General features: G+C 21.5%; 2 protein-coding genes across 5 annotated transcripts in view; one reads left to right on the forward strand and one right to left on the reverse strand.

Annotated features, from left to right (window-relative positions):
• Positions 1–5: 5 nt before the first annotated feature.
• Positions 6–3,650, forward strand: LOC122508016 (dual specificity protein phosphatase MPK-4-like). 2 transcript variants are annotated; one of them, XM_043621083.1, is made up of 3 exons: positions 6–117; positions 668–740; positions 1,855–3,650. In XM_043621083.1, the coding sequence occupies exon 3, from the start codon at positions 1,862–1,864 to the stop codon at positions 2,924–2,926; it is 1,065 nt and encodes a 354-aa protein (XP_043477018.1). In that variant the 5' UTR covers positions 6–117; positions 668–740; positions 1,855–1,861; the 3' UTR covers positions 2,927–3,650. The 2 variants fall into 2 exon arrangements, with proteins under 2 accessions (XP_043477018.1, XP_043477019.1); XM_043621084.1 differs by lacking the exon at positions 6–117 and having other exon boundaries at positions 649–740.
• Positions 3,651–12,344: 8,694 nt separating this feature from the next.
• Positions 12,345–22,021, reverse strand: part of LOC122508019 (paired mesoderm homeobox protein 2-like) — a 150,520-nt gene continuing 140,843 nt past the window's right edge. For all 3 annotated transcript variants that reach the window (XM_043621087.1, XM_043621089.1, XM_043621086.1), the window contains one exon: positions 12,345–12,975. In XM_043621087.1, the coding sequence (XP_043477022.1) occupies positions 12,574–12,975 (402 nt within the window). In that variant the 3' untranslated portion in view covers positions 12,345–12,573. The remainder of the gene's footprint in view (positions 12,976–22,021) is intronic.

Genomic DNA, 22,021 nt, shown 5'->3' on the forward strand with positions numbered 1-22,021 from the left:
CAACGCAGGTTTTTCCAGTCAGCTGATTGTCGAACATAACCTTCAATTATTATGTGCGCGCGCGTTTGTCATAATGTCATCCAAAGATATTTGCTGGAATTCTTCAACATAATTCAGGTTTTTGTTCAGTTTATTATTAACAATCATTCAGTGAATCTTTCTTTATTTTCCCATTCTAATCAAGTAGAATCAATTAACACTTTTCTGTTAAATTCTTTATTATTCAAATACCTAACCTCTTGTCTTTTCATGATTGCATCTAAATTCTTGTGTTTTGTTAATTAATTATATTTTTATGTATTAATTCAATGTTAGTAAAAATAGTAACAATAATAGCAAATAATAACAATAATATATTAACATATTAATATTTAATATAAAGATATATATATATATATATATATATATATATATATATATATATATATATATATATATATAATATTTCAATCATTTCAATATTAATATCATTGGAACCATTGGAATAAATATCAACTGTTGATACATAAATATTCCTGTTTCAAATGATCATTCATAAGGGTTTAATTAGAATTTATTTTTGTCCGTTTCACTTGTTCGTAAATCGATTACCGTTAAATTATTTATTAATTTTATTTTATCACGAAGGCAAAGTTGTGTCTAGATTTAAAACGAATTGTTCTTAAAGGAAGCAGCGTGCTAATTAAAGGAACAGCGAAAAAAATTCACTTTATTTAATATATTGCACTTGATTTAAAAACGTAAGTATTTCAATTTTCTTCTATTTCTTGGCTATAGAATAATATAACAATAATAACTAATAATTTTTCTATGAATTATTCTATAATAATTTTTTTCTATGACTGTCATAATTAAAATACGAATAATTTTATTAGTATTTTAATTAATATGATGATAATCTATATTAATAATCGTTGTAGAATTCCGGTAATTTGTTCGCAGTTTGAAATTAGGTATTTGTTGTTTGCTCTTTTGTTTCTTAACTTTTTTAATAATAATTTTTCTTTTTAAATATTTTCAATTTAAAAATTAATATATTGAAATTCATCGAATTGTTGCAAAGAATTTTATCAAAAAATTTCATAATAATAGAATTCCTTTAAAGAATTTAATTATTCAGGAAAATAATTGAATTCTCGCTAAAAAATTTTGTTAAAATTTTGGAAAATTTTAATTAAATTCTTTTTGAAAAATTTCTTTGAATTTTTTTTTAAATAATGTAGTTTTTTTTAAATAATTTTAATTAAAAATTTTGGAAATATAATTGAATTTTATGAACAATTTCTTTCAAGTTTTCAAAATGATCGTGTATGTTAATAATTGAATTTGAACAATTAATTATTGCATTTTATTAAAATTTTAGAAAAAAATTGAATTTTTTCGTGAAATTTTTTTTTAAATAATTGAATTATTGCAAAGAGTTTTTTAAAAATAATTGAATTATTACCAAGAATTTTATTATTTATAAATATAATTGAATGTTTCGAAGAATTTATTAAAATTTTAGAAAATAATTTAATTTTTTCAAAAAATATGATTAAAGATTTTTAAAAAATTGAATTCCTCATGAAATTTTATTAAGATTGTATTAGGTCATAGAAAAATTATTAGTATTTCAATTATGACCTTCAGGTCATAGAAAAATGATCAGTATTTTAATTATTACTTTTAGGTCATAGAAAAATTATTAGTATTTTAATTATGACCTTTAGGTCATAGAAAAATTATTAGTATTTTAATTATAACAGTTTATTATTAATTAATTTTTATTAGAGATTTTTTATTGAGCCTTAAAGTATTTTTGATTGTAATGAATTCTTTTGGAGAGATTCTAAGAAGTATTTTTTATTTTAGGACAATAATGGCGAAAAAGGACGAGGGTATTATAACGAGAGAGGATTTCGACGCCGGACCTTCGAGTTGCAATGAAATTGAGCCAAATCTCTACTTGGGAAACTTAACGGCAGCTACAGATTCAGAATGGTTGAAACGAGAGCAAATAACACACATTTTAACAGTCGATTCATGTCCATTGCCAAGGAAAATTCAAACCCTCCCTGACATCACATTGAAATACATCCAAGTCACTGATATGCCTCGCGAGGACTTACTGACCTACTTTGAAGACACCTATCAATTTATTCTCTACTCATTGGAACGTGGCGGTAAAGTTCTCGTTCATTGTTATTTCGGAGTTTCACGTTCAGCAACTTTAGTAATCGCCTACATGATGAAAAGGCACAATATGACTTTTACCACAGCCTTTGACGCTGTGAAAAAGAAGAGACGCTTTGTTGGTCCCAATCCCGGATTTCTCGCTCAATTAAAACTCTACGAGCACATGAACTTCAGCGTTGACAATACGAATATTCAATTTAAATTATATCGACTTCAAATTGCCGCCGATAAAGTGAGAAAGGCAAAAATTCTCCCACAAAATTATATGGATTTGGTGAAGGCTGATCCTGCATTGACCACCGTTCGGCCGGAGCCAACAGTTTATCGTTGCAAAAAGTGTCGGCGAATTGTCGCGAACGCCAGTAATATTCTACCTCATTCGCCGAAGGAGAAGCAAATTTGGCGACACGTCAGTATTAAAAAGGGAAACGACAAAACTCTGCCAAAGCAAATAAGAAACTTACAAATGCCAGAGACTGCGGCAAAGCAGCAGCAGCAGGAAGAGGCGAAAACTGTCGAGATGTGTAACAAGACTTATTTCATAGAACCACTCGCCTGGATGCCGGACATTACGCACAATGTGGAGGGCAAACTCAACTGTCCAAAATGTAATTCAAAATTAGGCTCTTTCAGCTGGATTTCTGGCTGTCAGTGTCCTTGTGGCAGTAAAATTGCTCCCGCCTTCTATCTCGTTCCTTCTAAAGTCGACTGGAGCAATGCAGTACAAAATGTCGAGTCGACGATTTAAAAGAAAATCATTTTCACCAGGATTGGCAAAACAAATTCACAATTTTAGATCGAAATTATGATCTAAATTCAGAATTGAATTTTCAAAAAAAAAATTGCAACGAAATTAATTGCTTTTGGTTTCAATTTGGCAAAATAATGTAATTATTTTTGCTTTCATTTCAAAATACGGAACCAAAAGCAATTAATTTCGTTCCGATTTTTTTAATTTTCAATTTTCAATTTCAAATTTAGAATCTATTCTGAATTTAGAATCGAATTTCAAAAATTTGCCATACCTAATTTTTACCATGTACTTCCATTTCAAAGGAAATCATTCCGATTCTTTTTGCTCAACTTTTTTGAGAATTCTGAATTTCCGTATTGAATGAGCGCTATATTTAATATTAACAGTCAGGCCTTGGATATTATGACTTTTTCGACTTTTTTCAACTATTTTCAAATAATGCGACAAAATAACATAGTTTTAGTATAAAATGCAACTTATTTTGATTTTTATAATGCAAAAAATAACTATAAACAAATCAGAATGTCTACTAATCGAGAAATCCGGGAAATAGCCGGGAATTTAATCTGACCGGAAATAAGCCAGATTTCAGGAATTTTTTACCAAATCGGAAATTTTTTCACCAAATTAAAAAAAGTTTTATTATTTTAATTTGATTTTAAAAAATCCCTTTTTATTCCAATTTACATAGCTATTTTTTGAATTACTTAAAACTAATTAATTTTATAGTAAAAAATCAGTCATTGATTCAAATATAGTATGAAAATAAATTTAAAAAAAAAATCATCGAATTAATAGAAATTTTGTGAAATTCAACTGAAAATAATTAAATTTATTAAAGAATTTCATAAAAAACGTTTTAAAAATCGAATTTTCAAAGTATTTTAATTTAATAATTGATGATTAATTGAATTTTATAAAGAATCACATTCTATTAAAAATAATTAAATTCTTTCAAAGAATTTTATTTCAATTTTTCGAAAATAATCAAGGGAAGTTAGTCACCGTAATTATAATTTTATTTTTAAAAATTTCTTTGCAATATATTCAATTATTTTCATAAATAGTAAAACTCATTGCAGAATTTCGATTATTTTTAATACAATATTTTAATCGAATTCCTCGAAAAATGTAATTATTTTTTAAAAATTTTATTCAAAATCGTCGAAAGAATTCAATTATTTTTAGAAACTGAAAAAAAATCTTCTTAAGAATTCAATTATATTCATAAATTTCCATAAAATTCTAATAAGCAATTCAATTATTTTGAAAAGTAATAAAATTCTTCGCAGAAATTCAATTATGTTTACAAAATTTTTTAAATTCTCCTCAAAATTTCAATTATTATAAATAGTTATAAAGTTATTTATTATTATAAATAGTTAAATTGTTCTCCACAATTCAATTATTTTCTAAAATTTTTATAAAATTCTACGCAAACATTTAATTATTTTCATAAATAATAACATTCTTTGGAAGGATTCAATTACTTTTATAAATAGTAAAATTCTTTGCAGAAATTCAATTAGTATCAATACATTTTAATAAAATTGAATTAATCAAATTTTCAATTCTAATTATGAACAGACAAGATTATTTTAAAAAATTGAAAAAATTCTTTGTTTAATTCAATTATTTTCCAAATTTTTAATTAAAATTATTTAAAAAACATTATTTTCAAAAAATTTAAAGAAACTCGTCAAAAGAATTTAATTATTCATAAAAACTGTAATAAAAATTTTCGAAACCATTTGTAGATTTATTTTTATTCGAAATCAAATAAATTTAAATTTGATGAGAAAAAAAACCGGGAAAAAGCCTGGAAATAACCGGGAATTTTGTTGAACGAAAATATTTTATTACAATTTTTGAAAATCAACTTTTGAGGAGTTTTCATTGAAAATGATTGAAAATAATTGAATTCTGAAAAATTTCAATGAAAAATTTTCAAGTGCAAATTTATAATTATGAAAATTAATGAAAATTAGGTTCTAAAAATTATATTAAAATATTTTTGAAAAAAGTAATTTTTCCTTGTAATTTTTGAATGTTTAATTATTTTCAATAATTTTCAATTACATATTTCCGAAAATTCAAATACATACAAAAAATTATAACATTAAAATTTTTTAGAATTATTTTTAACATTTTCGAAAAAACAATCATGTTCAAAATTTTTTATTAAAATTCTCAAAAAAATTATTTTTTTTTAAATTGTACAAAAATTCTTTAAAGAAATTCAATTATTTTCGTAAAATTACATTGCAATATATTTTTAAAAAACTGAGTCTTATAATATTGTTTCATAATAATTTTTTAATATTTATTTCTTTTTATATTTTTCAAAAATTCAATTATTTTTAAAAAGATTTTACCAAACTTCAATTATTATTCTAATTAAATTTTTTAAAATATGCAATTTAAAAAATTTTCAATAACTAATCATATTCAAAATTTTTAATTAAAATTCTTCAAAAAATTATTTTTTTTTAAATTATACAAAAATTTTTCAATTATTTTCGAAAAATTACTTAACAATATTTTTGAAAAACTAATACTTAAAATTGATTAATTAAATTTAAAAATCAGTGGAGAATCAGAGAAATACAAAATAAAATTTGTGTGACAACATTAAATGAAATAAACGACTTTTTCGACTTTTTTTTCTATTTTTAATCGACTAAAGCGACTTTTTTTGCTCGTTAAAGTCAATCCGAGGCCTGTTAACATTAAGATTCATAATTTTGTGATATTAGATTATTCGATAGTTTTATATAGAGAGTGAATAGTATTTCCGGATAGTCGATTGTTTCATTCCAAACTAGAAACGCTTTTTATGACTGTCGTCGAGACTTCAATTTCAGTTTTCAAAAATGAAAAAATTGTTTACAAATTTTTTTTGAAAACTAAATTTGTCAAAATGTTATTTTTCATCAACTAATTACTGTGTTAATTTATTCTATAAAATATCTTTAAGTATCGCTGTTAATTTTTCAGTAACGAAACTCGAAAAATTAACTTCCTGACAGTGTCAAATATTTTTTAAATTTATTCCTACAAATAAAACCCAATTTTTTGGGAATAGATCTTACTTAGCAATTTAAATAATTTATACTATATTTTCAAAATAAGGGAAGAAATCGATAAGAATGAAAATTACTTTTATAGATAAAATGTCTAGACTTGTTAAATTTTACGTCGTATTGTATAATCTACTTTTTTCTCTGAATTCTTTGAAAATTCTACGAATAATTTCAAAATTTTACTTTCATTAAAAATAACGTCGTTCAAGTTCACAACGCTTTTAATCAACGATTAATTAAAATTATTTTTCCACACGGAAAGTAATATTTTTCTGTCTACAAATTTTTCTTTCTAAAAATAAAAAGAGAAATTTGTAAAAAAAAATCTTTCGTTTTAAAAATTAATCGAAAAGAGAAATTCGTAAAAATTTTCCAGGGAAAATCTTTCGTCCTAAAAATTAATCGAAAAGAGAAATTCGTAAAAATTTTCCAGGGAAAATTTTATAAAAGTTTGCCTAGAAAAACATTTTTCTTCCAAATTCTCTGACGATAAACCGTCGTGAACTTCAATGTTAAAAAAATAACGCACTTTTTTGAATTTGCAATAAATTTCCCCAAAAAAAAACTTTCTTCAATTTAAAAATTATACACTTTTTGCATAGTTTTGCATGTTTCACATAAACATTTTAATTGCAAAGTAAAACATGAAACAAATTTGTAAATTCTCTTGTAGAAAATAGAAAGGGAAAATTTTGTTCAACAATTTTTTATGATATAAGAGGGACCAAGTTGAAATTTGCTGAAGTAATTTTTTTAAAAACAGAAAGTTAACATTTAGAAAAAAAAGTTACGAGTGAGAATGTAAGAAAAAAATAACACTGAAAATATAATAATATCAGTGAACAAAAATTAAGTTAATCTAAAAATGTTAATATACTGAAAATATGAATTTAACACTGAAAGTGTATTAAAGTTAATTCTTAAAAAAAATTTATCTCCGAATAAAAAATATTTACTTTTAAAATTATGTAAAAATTACACAAAAAATATAATTGTAACAAAATATGTAAATTGAACATAAAAAAAGTGTAGAAAAAAAACAAAATATATAAATTGAACATAAAACTAAAAAATATAAATTAAACACAAAAAAAATTGAACATAAGAACAAAAAAATTGAAAATAAGAACAAGAAAATATAAATTGAACATAACAAAAAAAAAATATAAAAACATAAAAAATAATATGTAAATTAAATATAAAAAAACCAAATATATACATAAATATATAACAGACGAGAAACATATGTTGAAAATAGCAAAACGTGTAATAAAGTTGAAACAACTTATATTTTTGGCAAACAATAATCCTAAAGACGTCCATTTTTGCAATATTTTAATTCCGAATTATTATAAAAGTTCAATAATAGATTATATACATAAATAAGTGAGAGATTTTTCTTTTAAATTGCTCATTCGATACTGAATTTAAATGAAAGCCTAAACTTCTTTCTACATAGCTCTTCTAGTTTTTTCAACATTATTTATTGAAGCAATACATGAGACTAAAGTCCGCAAAGTTTAACCAAAAACCAAGAGAGGAAAAAATAATTATTTTCGTTTCAAATTTCAATACTTTGTAGACAAGTTAAGAAATAGTTTTTTTTTTAATGTAGAAATTCCTTTGTAAAATGCGAAAATTAATTTCTTAATTAATTAAATTTAATTTATAATTAATTTTGATGAATTAACGAATTAATTTTTTTTTAATTTGAATTTCATTCACAAAATATTGTTTATTATAATTAAAAATTAATTTTTAACTAAAATAAATGTTTAGTTAGAATTTAACTTAAATTTAATTAAATTAAATTTCTAATTAATTTAATTGACTTAATTTTCTAATTAAATTAATTGAATTAATTTTCTAATTAAATTAAATTTTTATTTAATGTTCTAATTAATTTTTTAATTAAATTTTTAATATAACTAAAAATTAATTTTTAACCCAATAAATGTTTTTCATGTCAGTTTAGTAATTTTTTAAAATATTGTAAAACAAAAAAAAATATTATATGTTCATTTGAACGTTCAAAAACTTCAGGGAAAATATTTCTCAAAATTTGTCTACACAAAAATTAGAGATAAATTACCTTGAGTAAAAATTTTTTATTTTTCGTTTTTAAAAACGCGAACTTTAGTCTCATTAAATAAGACTCAAAAATCGATGTGGTTCGATTTTTTAAATATAATAATAATTCTAATCATGTGCCAACGTGTTTACTAAAATACAAAGAAAAATGTTATATTTACGATTTTTAAGCTTTTATCAGCAAATGAAAAGTGAACTTTTAATATTTATATCGCATCTCTTTATTATTGTTCTACATTACATATAAAAGTAATTCGATGTATTGTCTACTGTTTATTCTATATAATATATAATATATATATATGTGTTAAAACTTAAGGTATTTATTCTACAAAGTACCAATTTTTAAATTACCCTGTATTTCAGTTCCTTCGAAGCGTATATTTTTTTTCCAAACAAAACTCCGATTTTTTTCTTTTATAAAAAATATATCTAATCTTTTAATTTATTTTCTTTCTTCGCAAAAATTATCACACGCATAATGGATTTTCTCCTAAGGTACAAAAAAAATGTAGATAATATTTTGAATTTTAAAAAATCTATTAATTAATATGGCATTTTTTTGGCCTTTTGATCTTGATTCTCTTTTTTTTGCAGATAAGGAAAAAAACAGGGTTGCCACAGGTCAGGGAAATCAGGGGAAAGTCAGGAAAAGTAGAATTGGTCAGGGAAATCAGGGAAAAGTCAGGGATTTTCTATTAAAAGTACTGGAAAAAATTAAATGTTTACAATTTATAAGAAATTCTGTTGAAATTAGTTTCAATTTTAAAAATTTTAACGCAATTCTTTGAAAGAATTCGACTAATTTAATAAATATTAAAATTCTTTCGAGAAATTTAATTATTTTCAAAAATTAAAAAAAATTCTCGTCAACATTTCAATTATCTTTCTAAATAGCAAAATTCATCACCGAAATTCAATTATATTTAGGAATTTTCATAAAATTCATTGTAAAATTCAATTATTTTCATAAATAACAATATTCATCACAAGAATTCAATTATTTTCAAAAATTTTTCTCAATTCAATAATTTTCAATATTTTACTAGGGGAACATAGTCTAGGTCGGCCACCTTTTTGACTTTTGTTTATAACTTTTTTTTAAAAATGAATTTGGACAATTGAAGTATATGGTTGGAAAGTCCTGTTTAATAGGAACATTTTTTCTGTACAAAGTAAATTGACAGGTTTAAAAATGAAAAAGTTATAAAGATTTAAAAAAAAAAAAATTTGTAGTCCAGGTTGGCCATTACAGTCAAGGTCGGCCATGTTTAAAATTCAAAGGGCATTAATCGTTAAAAAATAAAATAACATGTTTGGAGTTACGGAAAATTGATTCTTTATTGTTTACAGTTTGTAACTTAATGAAATAACAAAATAATAACAATAAACAATATAAAAAAATAAATATAAATAAAAAAAAGTTTTGCACTAAAATATTAATAAAATTAAATAAAAATATTAATAAGATGATCAATTATATTATGAGTTATACAGAATTGCAGTTTTTGCAAATGAAGTAGCTCGTCCTCAACTTTGCGCATTTTAAACACATAGTGGCCGACCTTGACAGTAAGTAACATTACCGAATTGTTGTAACCATAAAGAAATACGTTTCGGGATTCGATTTTTTACTTTGTCTTCCTTTCAACCATGAGTCCCACAAATTTTCTGCATACTTGCCTTGACGATTCAATTTGTTTTTTATCTTTTATTAATGGTTTTTCACATTATGCACAAAACTTTTTTTCAGCTTTTTTTGTACCGACTTCACAGAAAACACAATTTTCGATTTTCCGAAAATGTAATTGAACAAAAAGTTAGGTTTCACTAAGACAAGCTTCGACAAAAATGCGCGTAGGTGGCGCTAGTGAACTTGACAAAAAAACGCGAGTGGCCTACCTAGACAGTAAGCCAACCTTGACTACATTCCCCTATATATTTTAATAAAATTTCCCAAAAGAATTCAATTATTAAACAGAAATTTTGATAATATTCTGCATGAACATTCAATTATTTTCCAAAAAAAAAATGAAAATTTCACAAGAATTAAATTATTCAAAATAGAATTTGTGTAAATTTAAAAAAAAATCAAATGTTTTAAAATTTTTGCATTAAGTTCTTCGCGGTAATTAAATTATTTTCGTATGTTTTGAAATTCTTTTCAGGGATTTACTTAATTATTTTTATAAATAATAAAATCATTCGGTGGAAGTCAATTATTTTTATAAATAATAATATTCATCACAATAATTCAATTATTTTCAAAAATTTTAATTAAAATTCATTCAACAATTTCAATTATTTATAAAATATTTTCTTAATTCAATAATTTGTCTATCTATTACTTTAATTAAATTTTCCAAAAAAGAATTCAATTATTTAAAAACAATTTTGACAAAGTTTTACACGAATATTCAATTATTTTCTAAAGTAATGAAAATTTGATCGGATTGCAGAATTTAAATTATTTTTAGTACAATTTTAATCGAAGTCCTCGAAAAATGTAATTATTCTTAAAAATGTTATTAAAATTCTTCGAAAGAATTCAATTATTTAAAAATTTGTTGATAAAATTATTTATGAGAATTCAATTTTAATAAACATTCAATTATTCAATAAATTATTTATTTTTACATTTAAAATTAAATAATTGAATTCTCGTAGAATTTTGTAAAAAATTTGATTTAAAACTGAATTTTAGTTAAAATTTTAGATTAAAATTCAATACTAAAAGTGTTATAGTATGAATTTTTAGAAATAATTGAATTTTGAAAAGATTTCAAATTAAAATTGTTAAAAATCTGAATTTTTCCAGACTTTCAACCGACAATTCTGTGATTAATTAATAATTTAAATAATAATAGAATTCTTTTTAAGAATTTTAGTACTTTTAAAAATATTTATATTCTTGTCAGGAATTTTATTACAGTTTTTGAAAATAATTACCTTCTTTTGAATAAAATAAAAAACTAATAAAAATGATATATTTTATTTGTGTGATTGAATTCTTATGAAGGTTTTTAATAAAATTTTTAAAAATAATTGAATTCTTGAGAAAAATTTTATTACAATTTACGGAAATAATTAGACTCTTTTGAAGAATTTATTTATAAATTTTTTAAAACTGTAGTTTTTTTTAACAATTTAATTGAAAATTTTGAATGTAATTGAATATCAAAAATAATTTCTTTCAATTAAATTCATGCGAAGAATTTTGTTAATTATGAAAATAATTAAATTCTTATTGAGAATTTTAATAAAATTTTTGAAAATGTTTTCAAAAATTTTTTAAACAATTAAATCCTTTTGATAAATTTTATTAACATTTTTTTAGAAACATTGAATACTTTATAGAAGAAATTTATTAGTTATAAAAATAATTGAATTCTTGCGAAGATTTTAATAAAATTTTTGAAAATAATTGCATTGTTTAGCGAAATTTCTTTCAATTTTGTTAAACCTAATAAAAAATTGGATTCTTGAGAAGAATTCTATTACAGTTTACGAAAATAATTAAATTTTTTAAAAGAATTTCTTTATAAATTTTTTGTAAATAATATTTACAAATTTTTTTTAACAATTTAATTGAAAATTTTGAAAGTAATTGATTATCAAGAAAAATTTCTTTCAAGTTTTTAAAATTATTGTATTTGCTAATAATTGTCATTAAAAATTTGATTATTTAATTATATTAAATTTTTTTTTAGAAATAATTCAATTCTTTCAAAAATTGAATTACAATTTTTACTAAATTTGCACTAAAAATAATTGAATTCCTTAGAAGAAGACAAAATAATTAAATTAAGTTAAAGAACTTTATATTATTTATGAAAATAATAATTGAATTTCTGAGCAGAATTTTTAAAACATTTTTAAAAATAATTGAATTTTGTTGAGAAATTTTATTATGAAAATAATTGAAATCTTGCGAAGAATTTTGTTAATATTATTGAAAATAATTGAATTCCAACGAAGATTTTTGTTAATTTTTATTCAAAATAATTGAATTTTTCTGTAAAATTGTATTACATATTTAGAAAAATTGAATTCCTGTTTAGAATAAATTTAAGTCAAATTATATTTTTTAAAAATTTGAATTCATTTGAAGATTTTATATTTTTGAAAATAATTGAATTTATCGTGAAATTTTTGTTAAAATTGTCAGGGAAAAAGTCAAAATCAAAATTTTTGAGTAACTAATAATTTTTAGAGTGAATCAAAATATTCTTCAGGGTCAGGAAAAAAGTTAAAATCAATCAGGAAAAAGTCAGGGAAAAAGAAAATAAAATTTTTGTGGCAACCCTGAAAAACAAGCGATAAACATTATATTTGAGTAACAGCCAAGTCCTTTGGTTTCGATTTGGATTTTCCAAATTTTTCATGGCAATAGGGAAGAATATAATTTGAAATAATTCTATATATATAAATTAAATAAAAATGGTAAATTAAAATTTGTGACGATTATCACATACTGGCGTGCATCGCCGAATAGGCGCCATAAGGATGATTACGAAGTCTAAGTGCACTTAAGCTATTCATCGATGTGCTTTCCAAACTTGTATGAACTTCCGGTTGATGATATGTGGTGAGTCCAATATTTCCCAAATTTCCATTGACAAATCCATGACAACTCGTTGTCGATTGTACTGTCGCGTAATGCTGCTGCGATCGCCAATAATCACTATATGGATATTGTCCAATTTGTGGCGATTGAACTTGCTCCGAATTACTCTCGTGATTATTCACTCTTATTGGCCGCAGAGGTAGTGCCGCCTCCATTTCGCCTCGACTCGACGTTACATTTCGATTCATTGCCGAACTTCTCTCGTTCCTGCGAAATTTCGCCCGACGATTCTGAAACCATACCTGAAAGCAAATTTTTACAGCTAAAAAAATTATTTTTGTTTTTCAAGAATTTCTTTTAATTTAAAAAAAAAATAATTTCCAAAAAAATTGAATTCTTGAAGAAAATTATATTACAATTTTGAAAAAAAATTTAATTCCTTTCAAGAATTTCTTTAAATTTGTTTGAAAAAGTAGTTTTTTTAAAAAATAGTTTTAAATAATATGATAGAAAATTTAATTCTTGAGAAAATTTTATTAAATTCTTCCCAAAATTTAATTACAATTTTTTTTTTAAATTCATAATTGAATTATTTCGAGAAATTTTATATAATTTGTACTGAATTTCTCAGAAGTTGACAAAAAAATTGAATGAATTTAAAGAACTTTATTATTTATGAAAATAATTGAATTACTAAAGTAAAAAAGTAGTAAGTAAAAAAATTCAATTCTCGAGAAGAATTTTATTAGAATTTTCAAAAATAATAATGAAATTTTTAAAAATAAAATAATAAAAATAATATATAGTATTTATATAATTGAATTCTTGTGAAGGTTTTTGGTAAAATTTTGGAAAATAATTAAATTGTTTGACAGAATTACTTTCAATTTTTTTTAAATTGATAAAAAATAAAATTCTTAAGAAGAATTTTATTACAGTTTTCAAAAAAAATTAACTTCTTTTAAATAATTTCTTTATAAATTTTTTTAAACATGTCGTTTTATTAACAATTTAATTGAAAATTTTGAAAGTAATTGAATTTTTTTAAAAATAATTGAATTCTTCCGAGAATTGAATTATAATTTTTTGAAAATAATTGAATTCTTCCCAGAATTGAATGATAATATTTTAAAAATAATTGAATTCTTCCTAGAAAATTCATAAAATTTGTACTGATGGAAATAATTAAATTCCTTATAAGCATTTTATTATTTAAAATTAATAAATGAAACCTTGCGATGAATTTTATTATTTCTAAGAATAATTGAATTCTTGTCAAGAATTTTAGTATTTTTAAATAATTTTAATTCTTGTCAAAAATTTTATTCCGGTTTCAAAAATAGTTAAATTTTTTTCGAGAATTTATTTAAATTTGTTTGAAAAAGTAGTTTTTTTAAAAATAATATTATTTAAAATTTTCAAAATAATTGAATTTTACAATAAATTTCTTTCAAATTTTTAAAAGAATTATGTTATAATTATTTTAAACTCACTATCCTACCATAAATGTTTTACTAATTAGAATCGATTACTACTTAGAAAATTGTGATTCTAAACTTAGCGAACAAAATTATAGATTTTTTACAGGCCTTGAATAATACGATTGAAAATTCAATTCTCGAGAGGAATTTTATTGCAATTTTCGAAAACAATGAAATTTTTTTGAATAAAATAATAAAAATAATATATATAGGTATTATTTATATAAATAATTCTTCAGAAGCATTTTATTATTTAAAATAAATAACACAAATCCAGTAAAGAATTTTATTATTTTTAAAAATAATTGAATTCTTGTCAAGAATTTTAATAAAAATTTGATTTTTTAAATGTGAAAATTTAAATCTAACTTTAAAATTAATAATTTTAAATATTATATTTTTAAAAATGTTTGTACAGTTTCCAGGAATTTTATTATTATTATGTTGTAAGTAATTCAAATTAAAATAATTTAATTCAATTATTTAATTAATAAATTAAATTCTGATAAAGAATTTTATACAAATTTTTGAAAATAATTGAATTCATTCAATCGTGTCGAGAAATTTTATTAAAATTGTTTTGTAAGTAATTGAAATTTCAAAGAAGAATTTTACTATTTATGAAAATTCAATTACCGTGTAGATTTTAATTCACATTAAATTTTAAAAAATTGAATTCATTCGAAGATTTTTTATTTTTGAAAATAATTGAATGTCTGCGAAGATTTTTACTAATATTTTTGAAAATAATTGAATTCCTGCGTAGAATTTAATAAATATTCTACTTACAAAAATTAAATTCATTTCAAAATTTTTTATTATGAAATATAATTAAATTCCTGCGAAGAATTTTGTTATTTATGAAAATAAGTAAATTATTGTTGAGAATTTTAATAAAATTTTTAAAACTGTTTTCAAAAATTTTTTAAACAATTAAATCCTTTTGATAAATTTTATTAACATTTTTTAGAACAATTGAATAGTTTAGAAGAAATTTATTAGTTATAAAAATAATTGAATTCTTGCGAAGATTTTAATAAATTTTTTAAAAATAAGTGAATTGTTTTGAAGAAATTCTTTCAATTTTTTTAAAATTGATAAAGAAAAATGAATTCTTGAGACGAATTTTATGGCAGTTTTCGAAAGTAATTAAATTCTTTTTTGAAGAATTTTTTTAGAAATTTTTTGTAAATATATTTTTAATTTTTTTTAATAATTTAATTGAAAATTTTGAAAGTAATTGATTATCAAGAAGAATTTCTTTCAAGTTTTTAAAATGATTGCATTTGCCAATAATTGTAATTAAAAATTTGATTATTGAATTTTATTAAATTTTTTTAGAAATAATTGAATTCTTTCCAAAATTGAATTAGAATTTTTATTAAATTTGCACTGAAAATAATTGAATTCCTTAGAAGCTGACAAAATAATTGAATTAAGTTAAAGAACTTTATATTATTTATGAAAATAATTGAAATCCTACGAAGAAATTTTGTTAATATTTTTAAAAATAATTGAATTTCAAGGAGAATTTTGTTCATATTTTTGAAGATAATTGAATTTTTGAGTTTTTATTTTTGTAAATAATAATTGAATTTATCGAGAAATTTTATAAAATTTGTATAAAAAATAATTGAATTCCTCAGTAGCTGACGAAATAATTGAATTAAGTTAAAGAAATTTATTATCTATGAAAATAATTGAATTTCTGAGAAGAAATTTTAATAATTTTTCAACAACAATTGAATCTTTATTATTTTTTTTTTTGAAAATAATTGAATGTCTGCGAAGATTTTTACTAATATTTTTGAAAATAATTGAATTCTTCTGAAGCATTGTATTATTTATATGAAAATAATTGAATTCCTGCGTAGAATTTAATAAGTATTGTATTTTAAAAAATGAAATTCATTTCAAAATTTTTTATTATGGAATATAATTAAATTACCGGGGAAAATTTTCTTTTTTTATGAAAATAATTGAATTTTTGCGAAAAATTAAAAAAAAAATTTTTGAAAATAATTTTGAATTCCAAAGAAGAAGTTTATTATTGATAAAAAATAATTGAATTGTTTTGAAGAATTTTATTAAAATTTTTTAGAAAATAATTGAATTCTTTCGTGAAATTTTATAAAATTTGTACTGCGAAACTAATTATTGAATTGCTCAGAAATATTTTATTAAAATTGTAGAAAATAATTGAATTGTTTTAATGAATTTTATTGAAACTTTGAAAAGTAATAAATAATTTTATAATTTCGAAAAAAGTAATAATTAGATTACTGAATTTTTTATAATAATTTGAATCTGAAATTACTTAAAAATTGAAGTTGATAAATATTTGAAAAATAATTTTGTAGTTTGCGTAATAATAAATTGAATCCAACTTTATTGAAATTAGCAGGGTAAAATTCTGGTATAACTAACAGTTTTTTTTTTTATAAAAGAAACAAAAATTGTATTTTTTTTTTCGTTGAAATAAGTAGTGCATTTGAAAAATAGGAAAAATAGAGGTCAAAAAATGGAAAAATTAAAATGAGAGTAGAGAAAATAGAGAAATAAAAATAACACGTTATACTCGAAGCGTTAGACTGTTAAATTCGCTAAGTATATTGGTTTGAGAAAACCGCAGCTTGTATAAAATAATATAATACTAGGGGGCTAGACACACATCACATGGGGGTGTGGTTCGTCTTGTTAAATCCGTTACGTAAAGGCGAATCGACTTGGTGGTCGTTGAAGGGTCAAGTCAGTTATATACTTATAATACACAACTGAGAACTCATTTGTACCTTGTCACGCTATTGCACGCAATTTGATAATATAATTCAAGACATTAATGCAATTTAAGAAAAAGGACATGCTCTTGTCCTTCCATGTCCTTCTTGACCCACGCAACTAACTATCCAGGTGATCCTAATTATACAGTTGGGGGGATGATATTGCCAAGCGGAATGAATAAAAAAAAATGGTACAGCTGTTTAACACTTTAGCATGTCAATTATGAATATAATTAGAAAGGAACGAGGGAGACACGCGCCAGAAATTGAAACTTCCTTAAGTTTTTCACTTATTTAACATTCAAAAAAAAAAAGAAAAAGAAAAAAAATACAGAGGGAACTTTCTTTGAAATATATTTCATCAGATAATATCAAATTTTACCCTGCTAATTTCAATAAAGTAGGATAATAGAAATGTTTAGTTCTACTAAATACAGATTAGTCTTTTGTTTCCTTTTGAATAAATTAACTTGTGTCCGATCTTTTCTAATGGAAATATGTCAAGTTTTTTTTTCTTTAAATTATACATTTAATTTTCAATGTTATACTATTGTGTAATTATTATAATACTAGCAACTGTTACGCGGTAGTCAATTTCTTATTACGCAAATTACGAAATATTTTATTTTTCAAATTTATCAACTTCAATTTTTAAGTAATTTCAGATTCAAATATTATAAAAAAATTCAGTTATCAACTAATTATTACTTTTTTCGAAATTATTAAATTATTTATTACTTTTCAAAATTTCCATAAAATTCATTTAAAAAATTTAATTATTTTCTACAATTTTACTAAAATACTTCTGAGGAATTCAATAATTAGTTTCAGTACAAATTTTCTAAAATTTCACGAAAGAATTCAATTATTTTCTAAAATTTTAATAAAATTCTTCAAAACAATTCAATTATTTTTATCAATAATAAACTTCTTCTTAGGAATTCAAAATTATTTTCAAAAAATTTTTTTAAATTCTTCGCAAAAATTCAATTATTTTCATAAAAAACAAAATTTTCCCCAGTAATTCAATTATATTCCATAATAAAAAAATTTTGAAATGAATTACATTTTTTAAAATACAATATTAATTAAATTCTACGCAGGAATTCAATTATTTTCAAAAATATTAGTAAAAATCTTCGCAGACATTCAATTATTTAAAAAAATAAAAAATCTTCGAATGATTTCAATTTTTTTAAATTTAATGTGAATTAAAATCTATACAGGAATTCAATTTTCATAAATAGTAAAAATCTTCTTTAAAATTCAATTATTTACAAAACAATTTTTATAAAATTTCTCGACACGATTGAAAGAATTCAATTATTTTGAAATTTTTTTTTATAAAATTCTTTATAAGAATTAAGTTATTAATTAAAAAATTGAATTAAATTATTTTAATTGCAATAACTTGAAATACTCAATTTTAATAAAATTCCTGGATAGAATTTAAACATTTTCAAAAGTTTTATTAAAATTCTTGATAAAATTTTTTAAATATTTTCATAAAATAATAAAATTTTTGACAAGAATTCAATTAAAAAATAATAAATTTGTTTGCAAGATTTGAATTATATCTTTTAAAATAACAAAATGCTTTTGAGAAATTCAATTATTTTCAGTATACTTATAAAATTTCATGAAAGAATTCAATTATTTTCAAAAATTGCAATTCAATTCTTGAAAGAATTTAATTATTTCGTAAATCATTTTATATTAAATTTATTGAATAATTGAATATTTCTTCAAGTTGAATTCTTATAAAGAACTTTATCAACATTTTTCAAAATAATTTAATTTTTACGAACAATTGCATTAAAATTTTTGATAATAATTAAATTCATTCAAGAAATGTAATTAAAATTGAATTAAAAATAATTATTACACTCTAAGAAACAAATTATATTATAATCAAATTTTTTTAAATAATTGAATTTTTTCGAAGAATTTTATTCAAATTTTTAAGAATAATTGCGCTTTTAGCGGAATTAATTTAAAATTATGTTAAAAGTAATTGAAATCCTGCGATGAGATTTATTATTTATGAAAATAATTGAATTTTTTTCACCGAACTTTAATAAAGTTTTTTAAAATAATTGCATTCTTGAAAAAAATTTAAAAAAAAAATCTTTTTAAAGAAATAATTTTTTTCCCAAATTTTTATGATAATTGTCGTGTTTTAACTTTTAAAGAATTGAATATCTATGAAAATTGTATATTATTTATGTAAATAATTGAATTTTTTAAAAAAATTTTATTACAATTATATTGAAAACAATTCAATTATTATATAAAGAATTTTATTAAAATTTTTAAAAATAATTGAATTCTTTTAAAAGAATTTTATTAAAATTTTTAAGAATAGTTTTGCATTTTTCGCGCAATTCATTTAAAATTGTATTAAAAATAATTGAAATCTTGCTATGAGTTTTAAAATTTATAAAAATAATTGAATTCTTGCAACGATTATTATTAAATTTTTTAAAAATAATTGAATTTCTTATTTATAAAAATAATTGAATTCATGTGAAGAATTTTATAAAAAAATCTATTAAAATAATTGATTTTTTTCGAAAAATATTAGGAAAATTCTGTTTCAAAAAAATTAATTCTACAGAATTGTTAGTTAAAAGTACGAAAAATAATAATTTAATTCTACGAGAAATTAATTATTTAAATACAAAAATAAATAATATTGAATGTTTCTTAAAATTTAATTTTTACGAAGAATTGTATTAACAACTTTTGAAAATTTTAATTTCTGTTTAAGGAATTTAATTAAAATTTTAATGAAATTTATTATATTAAAGAATTTTATAACAATTTTTGAAAATAATTGAAAACTTTTTGAAGAATTTTATTAAATTTTTTAAAAATAATTGAATTTCTGAGAAGAATTTAAATAATAATTTTTGAAAACAATTGAATTTGTGAGAAGAATTTTATTAAAATTTTTCAAAATAATTGACTTCTTGAGAAGAATTTTCAAAAAAATTTTGACAATAATTTAATTCTTGAGATGAATTGCCCTATCTGTTTATAAAGATAATTTAATTCTTAACGAGAATTGTTTAAAAAATTTGAAAATAATTTAATTTCTGCAAAGTATTTAATTACTTTTCAAAAGAATTGAATTCTTGTGATGAATATTGATATTTATCAAAATAATTGAATTTTGGAAAAGAATTTTATTAAAATTCCTTAGAATAATTGATTTTATCGAAAGAATTTATACGATTTTGTTGTTTATCAAGCTAATTTGGATTCTTTTGCAAAATTTCTTAAAAATTTTTTGAAAATAATTGATTTTCTGCGACGAATTAAATGTTATTTATGAAAATATTTGAATTATTGCAACGAAATTTATAATTTTATTGAATAATATTGAATGTTTCTTAAAATTGAATTCTTTCCTCAAGTTTTAATAAAATTTTTAATAATAATTGCATTTTTAAAAGAAATTTTCTTAAAATTGTATTAAAAATATTTGAAATTGTGCGATGAAAATAATTGAATTCGTAAGTGAAATTTTATTATTTATGAAAATAATTGAATCTTTTATTGTATCAGAAAGTTTTTTCTATAATTAAATCTGTTGATAAATTTTATGAAAATAGTAAATATTGACAATTATTATTGAATTGCCAAAAACTTTTGAAAGTAATTGAACTTTTACAAAGATTTTTATAAATTTTTTCTAAAATAATTGAATTTTCAGCGAAAAATTTTGCTATTTGTAAAGATAATTGAATTCTTGACGAGATATTTGTGAAAATTTTTAAAAATAATAATTGAATTTCTTCGAAGAATTTCATTACTTTTGAAAATAATTGAATTCTTGGGATGAATATTATTTAACTTATGAAAATAATTGAATTTTGTAAAGAATTTTATAAAAATTCCTAAAAATTATTGAATTTCTGTGAAGAATTTTGTTATTTATCAAAATAATTGCATTACAACTTTTGTAATAATTAAATAATATAAAAAAATTCATGACTCAATTTTACTAAGCAATTAGTGAAGCTTTACTAACAATATTAGTAAAATTTCACTATTTGTTTGTAAAATTATTACTAAATCATTTGGTGGACGATTTTTCGTCATTTCATATTATTAACTTTCAAGTTCAACTAATTCAGATTTAGAGAGCAGAAAGGCTGAGGATTAGAAAGAAATATCAGAAACGTTTCGTGAAAGGAAGGGTTGTAAATTAATTTAAGAGAAGAGAGAGAGAGAAAATTAGTACAACGCAAGGATTTTGCGGTTGATTATGCGGAATATTTAAACATCTCACGGTGGTCCATAATGTTTCGTTAGATGTATGCTGCGGGGAAGGGGAAGATGCTGCGGGGTTTTATGAAAAACGGAGGACAGATACGCGGACCGGAGACGGGACAGCGTGACGGCTCCTGGCAGGCGCACCGACAGACAGATAAACAGACAGACGGACAGACAGAAGGGTGTATATAGGCACACGTGCTGGATGAACGTTATGCTATGCCAACCACATATGCTGGAGACATATAAGCGGTCCCGGCAAGCTAATCATAGCTCTTTGCCTGACAACCTGTCTCCTCCGATTTTCTGCTTAGCTGTCGGCGACGTCCTCTGAATTCACTCCTCTCTTTTATGCAAGATGTAACGCTACTTATGTATACCCGCAAGTACAAATACTGACATAATAGCTGATAACTTTGCCAGCGAGTTTTCATTATATTGCCCCACACTCTATATTTTCCCTTCAACAATATTCCAAAATTTAAAGTCTCAATACTACTTCTCCAAAGTTCTACGCATCTAACAATTTTTCTCTATTCCTTAAATTTCAATTTTACCCCCCAGACAATTATTTCCAAAAAATTCATTCCGCTATTTTTTATTTCTTCATTTAAATTCTAAAACTATATACTTTATTTAAGTGCTTATTTTATAAATAATAAACTTTTTCTTAGGAATTCATAATTGTTTTTTAAAAATTTTAATAAAATTCTTCGCAAAAATTCAATTATTTTCATAAATAACAAAATTTCCCCCAGTAATTCAATTATATTCCAAAATAAATAATTTTGAAATGAATTCCATTT

This window comes from Leptopilina heterotoma, unplaced genomic scaffold (genome assembly GCF_015476425.1).
Source record: "Leptopilina heterotoma isolate Lh14 unplaced genomic scaffold, ASM1547642v1 Lhet_52, whole genome shotgun sequence".
NCBI classification, from domain to species: Eukaryota; Metazoa; Arthropoda; class Insecta; order Hymenoptera; family Figitidae; genus Leptopilina; species Leptopilina heterotoma.

Coding starts and splice junctions, on each gene's coding strand:
- LOC122508016 (XM_043621083.1), top strand. CDS start 1,862: ATGGCGAAAAAGGACGAGGGTATTATAACGAGAGAGGATTTCGACGCC.